Source organism: Beta vulgaris, chromosome 8 (genome assembly GCF_026745355.1).
Source record: "Beta vulgaris subsp. vulgaris cultivar EL10 chromosome 8, EL10.2, whole genome shotgun sequence".
NCBI lineage: Eukaryota > Viridiplantae > Streptophyta > Magnoliopsida > Caryophyllales > Amaranthaceae > Beta > Beta vulgaris.
In genome coordinates this window covers 9,345,860-9,355,448 of record NC_079209.1, presented here as the reverse complement: position 1 = coordinate 9,355,448, position 9,589 = coordinate 9,345,860, and the positions used below count along the sequence as shown (strand labels likewise).

The 9,589-nt window shown below is 32.8% G+C and overlaps 1 protein-coding gene across 2 annotated transcripts; it reads right to left on the bottom strand.

Moving 5' to 3' along the window:
* Positions 1-5,160: 5,160 nt before the first annotated feature.
* LOC104900967 (probable WRKY transcription factor 31) lies at positions 5,161-9,180 on the bottom strand. Of its 2 annotated transcripts, none has more exons than XM_010688505.4 (6): positions 8,531-9,180; positions 7,874-7,972; positions 7,584-7,754; positions 7,016-7,411; positions 6,801-6,914; positions 5,161-6,269 (listed from the first exon to the last, which is right to left on the bottom strand). In XM_010688505.4, the coding sequence occupies exons 1-6, from the start codon at positions 8,984-8,986 to the stop codon at positions 5,547-5,549; spliced, it is 1,959 nt and encodes a 652-aa protein (XP_010686807.1). In that variant the 5' UTR covers positions 8,987-9,180; the 3' UTR covers positions 5,161-5,546. The 2 variants fall into 2 exon arrangements, with proteins under 2 accessions (XP_010686807.1, XP_010686806.1); XM_010688504.4 differs by having other exon boundaries at positions 8,525-9,177.
* Positions 9,181-9,589: the final 409 nt, after the last annotated feature.

The following is a 9,589-nucleotide window of genomic DNA, read 5'->3' as shown; positions in this document are numbered from 1 at the left end:
TTTTTATTCCAAAACTCTCTATAAAACTCTTTTTTACCAAACACCCCTTTTAGAGTTTTTGACTAGTCAAAACTCTAAAAGTGGTCCAAAACTCTGTTTTTGCTCCAAAACTCTCTTTGTCAAACACCCCCGACATGTTTTGAACTTTGACTGCAAATGATTTTAAAATAAGAAAAGAGAAACTTATAGGCAATTTTTGAGCCTATGATACCATAATAACTTTTATGAGCAAAGATAGAAGTAAATAAGATGATATATTTCAGTCAACTCAGTTGAGCTTTCATTTAGTTTGTTATAACACTTACATCGCATGAAGACTCCCTATTATATATACACTAGTGTAAAAAAAAACCCATTTGGTGCGGTTTTGGCCCGCAGCAGCTAAAAAAAATGATGCGGTTCAAAACCGCATCAGTATATTAAAAATCTGATACGGATTTCCAAAATAACCGCATCAGATTTTGTGTGTTTTAAAAAATAAAAAAAGTTATGCACGGTAACCTAGGAACGAAATCAACCCTAAATAAAACTAACGAAATTCGAAATAGTAACCAACGAAATCCAAAATTACAACGAAACAAACATATGAACTACAAAAATACGAAATAAAAATGGCAAAAATTATATCCAAAAAACATATAATAAAAACAAAAAAAAACCCTGATCACAAATAAACCTGAATAACAAATACTAAATTGAAACCCTAATTACGAAAACCCAAAATACCCTAATACAAAACGATGATGAACGGAACAAAATCGAGCAATTTAACTCGAGCAAGCTCTTCTGCGCGTCTTTTCGCTTCATCCTTAGCTAGTTCAGATCTTTTTCACGGAACGAAATTGAACAATTTAAAGGAACGAAGTAAGGAGGGCAGATTTTTCGTCGTTCAGCGGGAAAGAGGACGGAGGAGGGTTTAGATATTCGTCGTTTCAGAGGAGGGAGGAAGGAGCGAGGAGGAAGGAGGAAGGAGGAGGGAGGAAGGAGAACAGTGGGAGCGTGGAGGGAAGAGAGAAAAATGAGATATGGGATTTAGGTTAGAAATAAGGTGGGTTAGAAGAGGATTTAGGTTTAAGTGATATGGGATTTGGGCCGCGCATATTGGGCTATTTCATGGACAAATTTTTTGATGCGGTCCAAGAACTGCATCAGATTTTTTTAAAATCGCAGCGGTTTTTTTTACTCTGATGTTATTTTTTGAGGACGGCATCAGATTCTTTTGCCAACTTTCCCTCTTATTTTTTGGTTGCTTTTTCGGATGCGGTTTTACAAAAATCGCATATGTTACTAAGTGACATATAAGGTTTTTTCACTAGTGATATAACCCTTAAACATCCAAAATTTCAAAAAATGTGCATATTCATAATTGAGTTCATATGAGAATGCATACTTACATGAGTTTGAACGGATTTTACGCGCTATAACTCTAATGAACAAGTGACGTAACTTTAATGAAAAATGATGTAACTCCGAAAAAATAATATTAGAAAAAATAATTTCGTAAAAACTAATATTTTTTGGGCTGGAAGGTTTTTCGAGGGTATAAGACTTTTAGCTTATACGTATAGTTATTGTTGCACCTTTGCGAGTTGTAGCTATATATTGCGGCTGCATATGCCTTGGTTCAAACACCATTCGCATAACTCAACCTCTTTTTAACCAATTTTACAGCATGTTACACATTAAGATGGTTCCGCTTTTTTTCTAACATGACATTGATATACTAATATGACATTCTGTAGAAAATTATCTAAATATTTTCATTTAGAGACCTCAAACCCATAACCTCTTGCTTTGTGATCTCATGACCTTACTACACGCTAAATTATGACTTATGCTTATATCAAAATATTAACCTTAAACTATACATTTATCCTCTTTATTTTATTAAATTATCCGAGGAATTATCACACAAGCCAAACAATTATTTCAAAGTAAAATATGTAGTATCATTCGAACTACACACTACTTAGAGCATGTACAATGGTTGGTGTCTCTCCAACTAGCTCTCCACACTCTCTCTCCTATTCTCTCTTCAAGCTACTCTCAAGACCATGTCTAAAAACACCAACACAATAAACCCTTTAAAGAGCTCTCCATTCAACTTTTCATTATTTTGTGTCTCCATGTCAATAAATGAACCTCTTTATATTATGATCAAAGTTATATAAATTAAGTTATTCATGTAAATTAAATATAATTACAAATTAATCTTTTTCATAATTTAAGCAAAGTAGAATTTTTTAAAAAACAATATAATTATGAGTGCTAATATTTAATTTTCATAAATTTGGCATGGAATGAATAATTAACCTACAACATGAAAAACTAATTTTTAAATATCCAATATTAGGCTCATTTTATAGATAAAGGAAAATTATACTTGTTGGCATAATTTATTACCATCTTTTTTTTTAATTTTTATAGAAAAGATCATTAAATGGTTGCATGAAGAAAAAAGAATTGAGGTAATTACAATAAAAAGTGGGTCCCACACATTGGAGAGCCATCTCTCCATCAACCTAAATGGTATCTCCCCCAAGAGCCCTTTGGCAAAGTGTCTCCAGAGAGACACCCAAGACACACCCAAGAGCCCCATTGTTAGGTAAGAGGTGGCTCTCCATTTTCTCTCTCCTTGGAGAGCTAGTTGGAGAGCTAGTTGGAGAGCCCCATTGTACATACTCTTACATGGTTAAAACCTAAAAGGCAAAATTGAAGAAACAAAAATTAAGGAACAAGCAAGAGTAGTAATTTAGTATCCACATGCAACCACGTGTAGAAGTTGACTCATTGTAGAAAAAGAGACATGGTTAGATGTATGTACGGTTTGATCCAAGTACGGTTTCGTCTGATCCCCAAAGATCGATTGCTTTGAAAATCCCCACTACTCTTCCACGTCTTCGTCTTCTTATATGTTTAGTATTGCCCTAAGTCCTACTCATTATATTATTATTATTATTATCTCCCCCATTGATTTGGCTGATCAGTGGACAGGTGTTTGCTAACGTCAATTTCTATATGGAAAGTCAACATATCCATGTGTGTCTTGCTTCTTCCAATGAGCTTCCTTCTCCTTTTTAAGTAATAGTTTTTGCTTTCATCTCAAATTCCCAATAGTATGTGGCACGTGAGTTATACACTAATTAACTTATTGTGAGATACAACATCTATGAGGTTCCTTTATAAAAAGGAAAAATTGGCCCGAATAATACCAACTATTGATTTAGTGTACAAAACAATACGAACTAAATGAGGTGTGATACACAACACAAACTTTATGGTATAGGTCCATGAATCAACATATATGACGATTTTGGCTTGAGATTCGTTTACCCAAGCCTTAAAGTTTGTGATGTGGAACCATGCCAAAATTGTTGTTTATGTTAATTCGTGCATCTATGCCATAAAGTTTGTGTTGTGCATTACACTTCGTTTAGTTTTGCTGTTTTGTGCACAAAACCAATAGTTGGTGCTATTCGCGTCAATTTTTCCTTTATAAAAAAGGATATAGATAAGTTTTCGTTAAAAGGTTTGGGATAACTATTATAGTATCACCATTTACATGTTATATGTGCAACTACATAAAATATTTAGGTAGTTGATATATAAGAAAAGAATCTAATAATTTTGTGATGGAATAGGCATACTAATTATTGTCAAAAGAGATTTTGATAACATACTAGTATAATAGGTTTTATGTATCCTAAAATCATTTGGCACACAACAAAATTGCCTACGGGGCTTATATATTGGCCATTCTAATTCCTTACTTCCGCCATCTATGTTGGACAAACTCGTATATGTGTTTATTCATAACAATTCGTCTAGCCTAGCTTCTTTTTTTCTATTGTCTCTAGTTATGTATGTACAAGTTTAGTAATGAGTTCTTCTAATTGATTGTCTTATATTTCACTGCCCATTTGAAAGGATTAATATAATTTGAAATTACATTTTAGTAGTAATCAACACCTCGATATAAGATATTAGATATTGAATTACCCACCCCTTCAATTATTGAATATTGAATTATTTCCAATATATTTAACACTTTAAATCGAGTTTATGAATTGCTAGGAAACCTCCATTTATCTACATTACGTGTCAAAATCCTATTAGCCGATATTGTTGACCTTGAAATTCAAGAATATACCTTAGAATTGGCCTTTTCTACTCTACTTTTCCTTCTTTCAAACGTCTACTATCTTTCTTCTTCGGTCTTCGATATTGTTTGGGACCACAATTTAATAATATGACTAAAATATTGTAAAAGACTTGAAAGAAATCAAAAGATCAACATCGAATTCTGTCCCTGTATCCCATACTTCTAAAAGATTATTACTGTCATTTTAAATATTCAATAAGTAGTTGAATTTTTATAAAAGGATACATCTTTTTGTTGGGAGTATAGTGAGAACGTGAAGGTTCGGATCATCTGATGTTAAAAAGTTAACCACACGTAGGGGATATTATCTTTGGGGTTCTCAAGTTTCAAGTGGAATATTGGTTATACAAGTTACTTCCTGCAACTCTTTTCTTTTTTTTTCCTCTCTATTCTATAAAAAAATTATTTTTGCCAATTTTGCAATTTAATTACAGAATTACGATGATAAATTTGTGGTTTGTTTTTTCATATAACATATAATATGAATTAAGAAAAGTAAATTAAATAAATAAATAATATAATGAGACACGCATCACCAAATAGATACTCATGGAATTGGACTTGAACTTTATGTTTTCATTTTATTTTGTATACTCTTGTTACTTAATCATTTTTCTTTGGATTTAATGGCTTCTTGAATTTAAATGGTAGAGTACAGTGTTTTTGAAATTTTTTCGTTCTTTAAGACTTTTTTCAGAGCTTACTTGTCAGATTTGATTTGATTAATATCATTATAATCATCAAAATAATTATGTACGTTTGGGTCAAATAATTTATTTTTATGTGTAAATATACGTAGATATATACGGAGAGTTTAATAGTAAGCCAATTCTTATCCTATATTATTATTTCAACTATTTGATTAATTTTTGTATTTACTTCAACGTACCAAAAATAAATAAATAAATATGTACCTTAGTTCAAATGTAGCTTATGTAGCTAGAACACAAAAAAATAAACTAAAGATCAAGAGATTACAACCAACAAGCAAATTAAAATAGTGCTGGAAATTGAAGAATTATTATATTAAAACACTGAAACTACAAAAGGCTCAGCTTAATTTCTATCTCCCACAGTGTATTTACCGAAAATCGGATCAAATTATTCAAAAACAAAATAATGATATGATCAAAGAATGAACCTGTCCTCTGTAAGTCTCCAAGAACAAAGACCTACTAGAAAAAAAAAAGAAAAAAAAGAATATGAACATTTTTTTTTACCTCATTCTTATCCCTTTCCTAAAATCTACTATAATAAGTACTTAATATACTAAACCAAAAGCAAAGGGGAAAAAAAAAATATTTTAGCTAAACACAAAGCAACGTAATATAAAGCAGATAATAGTATATTTCTATTTGCACAACTGCCTCCCTTTGTTGCGTTCCTATTGTTGTTGCATGCTATTACTAGAAGTGACATTATTATTAGCATGGTTCCCACTACTAGTAGTAACACCACTAGGTGAGCTTCCAGGGGCATTATTGTTGTTATCATTCGGAGGACGAGCTCCTCCGATGATCGATGAGATCGCAGCTGCAAGCGCGGCTGTGAAGTTAGGATCGGAGGCGATGGCAGCAGTTGCCGCGCTTAGAGTGTCAGAAAACGCAGCGTTTTGATTGGGAAGTTGCAAATGCGCTGCGTTTAAGCCTTGGGGAGTTGAAGTTTGTAGGCCAGAAAACTTTGATTGATTACTATTATTATTATTATTATTAAGCAAAGCTTGACCAAATATTTGGGGAATTGAGCTCAAAAAGTTGGGTCCCACTTGGGCAGTTGGAGGTGGAAAAGGAACTTGGAAAGGAGTGTTTGCTTGAGGACCAGATGGTCTTTGGAGAGGGTTTGGTGAGTGAGTTAAGTCCAAGGTAACAGTTGGGAATGGTGCTGAAGCTGAAATTGTTGCCATGCTTGATGAGCAAGGGAGTATGGTTCTAGCTAGGAAATTTGGGTTCATTAGCCCATCGCCACTCGGCATCGAGCCTGAGAGGAGCATGCTCGCCGCGGCTGAGGTGGTGGAGGCCATTGCCATTGCAGCTGGTGGTAGTGGGTGATTGTGGTTTCCCTCATATGTTGTGATCAATATTGATCTGTCTTCTGCACATCTTTGGACCTGAAAAAGAAATTTGTAAACAAAATTATTAATCATTGCATCCATGTTCCTACATTTTTCAGATCAAATATGCTAATTAATATCTAGTTTATGCAAAAAAATCTAGGTATGTTTACTTTGCCTTTGGCTCTAAAGATTCTACCTTGTCCGTTCACTATTTGAGCTAGGCAAGTAAACTATATATAGTTGAGCTCATGAACAAGCTTGATATATTATTTAGCCATTCAACGTGAAATTAATAGTAAAAAGTTGTGATAATTTCAAAAGAAATAAAAAATTTCAAGAAAGAGTACTCATTTACTTGTTTTATTTTTGGAATCACCACCAATTTTATAATAATCCTAACAATAAAGATTTAAAGTAGGAAAAAGCCCAAGACTCAACTCGAGCACAAAAGCAATTAAAAAATTATCAACCATGTTGAGCTACTCGAAATTCGAGCTCGAGTTGGCTTCTCAAGTCTCAACACCCTAGGCTCAACCAACATTAAACGAAACTAAAACTATTTCTTGTAAAGAAATATGTACATACTTGTTTGCGAACGGGACAACCAACAGCCATTGTGCACCGATAATAAGCTCTAGGGCAAGGGTTACCCTTTGCCATCTTTTGTCCATATTTTCTCCATTGACATCCATCACTTATCTACATTCAATCAAATAATATTTTCAAATACATATATTAGACTTGTAACACCTTTCACGTCAAATATTTAAGAATTCATACATACGTGCATGAAAACTTACCATGGGTGCTTCAGATCGAGCTCGAACCGATACACGAGCTTTTCTCATTGTAGCTTCAGCCGCGGCATGATCCACTGGAGGACTAGTAGCCTTAGGAATATTGTTCATCAACTTAGGAACCTTATTATGCACCCAACCTTGTGTGGCTGAATCTTCAGGACTTTCATCCCTTATTCTCTTCCCATTATCATAATTAGCTAGCATTAACTCTTTATTGTTGTTCCTTGACGCTACTTCCATCGCATTTCGTGGTGAGCTAGAGCGGTCCACCGTCCTCTCATCGTCGGACAAAGTTTGCGACGTTAGCTCATCGCCTTCAGTATTTGCACCAGGAACCAAATCTAAGAATTGGCGCGGCACAATTTCCTTCTCTTCAACCTTTCCTTGCATAGTTTCCTACATACATAAATATAATTTTTACAAATTAATGAATTATGGTAGTTAATGATAGAACTAATTTTTCTACCAAAAAAAAAGATAGAACTAATTACAACTTTGAAAATGAAAAAAAAAATCAAATGTGACTTGTTATCTTGAGATAGATATATAGTAGTATAGACGTATGTACCTCGTGTAACTGTGTATTACTTTCACCCTTTCGATGATTTTGTTGTTGCTGCATTAGAGTAACTAAGTGCATTTGGAGGGCATTGTAGTTATTGCTCACTTGAGATAGCATGGATTTCAACTTCTGATTTTCGGTATTCATACGTTGTAGTTCAGCTTGAAGTACTATTAGCTGATGATATTATACATATGAAAGAATTAATAATAATGACAAAATTAATTATGACATCAGATAAATTTCTTGCATTATTCTTCTTCAAATGAAAAATATCATTATTATTATATAGTTACCTCGTTTTTGTTTCTCTTATCTTCTGCATCCGAAGAAGCACCATCATCTACTGTAGATTGATCGCTTCCTGTATTGGTTGTGAGAAGATGCAGACCAGTCTGTTTTTTTTTAACATAAATGCAAAGCAAATAAGATTTCACCTAATACTTGAACAAATAAATAACATAATACAATTTCCCTAAGGGAAATAAATTTTAATATTTATTGGTAATTTATGACATGGAATAATTAATTTAATCATCCAATAATGTTTAATTCTTATAAAATTGTATTACGATTATTAACTTAATAAAAAATTTGAACTTAGCTAATAAATCTCATCTCCAATTCATATTCTTCTTAAATTTGGTAATTTTAAGACACAAATATATGTCAGCTAAGTATTAATATACGTTCATGACCATCTATATGACTTTCGTTAAAACCCTGATCGCAAACTTGACCCATTTACGATAAAAAAAAAGTTGCACAAAATTAGGCCAGCTACTTGGTAAGTAGTAAGATCTAAAGTTATTAACTTTTTTTTCCTTTTCAAAATATATTGGATAAATATTTAGATAGGATCTGAAAATAGTAATAAATGAACCAAATTTATTTGAGCTAACTAACTCTAGAAAAACCCACAAAAAAAAAAAAAAAAGGAGACTGACATTTACATCGAGGTTGGGATCAGGTACAGGTACAGCAGCAGCATGATGATGATCACGAGAAGAAGTTTCCTCCTTCACACGATGTTGTTGTTGTTGTTGTTGTTGATGATGAGAAGCTGATGATGATGATGATCTATTTACACTAATATTATTATTCTTATGATCAGAAAAGAAATCAACTTCACCAACTACAACCTTATTATCATGATCATGATCATGATCTTCGAGCTGATGATCATGATCATGATCATTTGATCCTCGACGGTGCAGATTTACTGGGAAGTCTAGACCTTGAAACAGCTGAGTATTATTATTGTTCTTGCTCATGATACTATTATTAGTATGTTTCTTGTTGTTGAGAATTGATGAAGAAGATGAATTAGCAAAGAAATTATTGGATGTGATGAGCCTATGATCAGATGATGATGATTCAAGAGCAAGTCCCCATCCTCCACCGTCCATCAATTGATTAAGAGCGTCTGATTATGTTAAATTTGATGGTGATGAATTGATGATGAAGAAATTAAATGGTATGAGTTGATGATGATGAGAGAGAAACAAGAGAGAGGAAGAGAAGAAGAAGAAGAAAAATGTTTGGGAAGTCTGAAGTCTTTTAACTGAACATATTGAGCGCCTATTAAAAGGGTTTGGAACGAAGACCAATCTTCTTTTTTTGACTCTTTTACTCTCTCTCTTTTTTTTTTAATTATATTTTATTTTTGATTCTATTCTTATTATGATTTTTGAAAAATATATATGCTAGACATAATTCTAAGGTTGGTATGAAGTTTCCTATTAATTATATAAGTATAGGTCTAGTACAATAGATTAGACTAAGACCTGTTAGGATGATTTGCGGTCTGATTTAGTCATCTAATAATTTAAAAGAGCTATAAGAAAATAAAGCTGGAAAAAATTTATTATTGAGAAAAATATCCTAATGTCTAATACCTCCAAATGACATAACGTTTTAGAAAAATATCCCAACGCTTATATGTGGTGCATTTGACTATTAAAAAATTTATCGTTATTATGATTATTGTAATAATCCATCATTTCTAAACA

Bases quoted from the DNA above. Each gene is read 5' to 3' on its own strand.
- LOC104900967 (XM_010688504.4), bottom strand. From the start codon at position 8,986: ATGGACGGTGGAGGATGGGGACTTGCTCTTGAATCATCATCATCTGAT. The intron at 7,755-7,873 runs GTAACTATATAA...TAATATCATCAG, and splicing joins ATAAGAGAAACAAAAACGAG to CTAATAGTACTTCAAGCTGA. The intron at 6,915-7,015 runs GTAAGTTTTCAT...GATTGAATGTAG, and splicing joins CTCGATCTGAAGCACCCATG to ATAAGTGATGGATGTCAATG.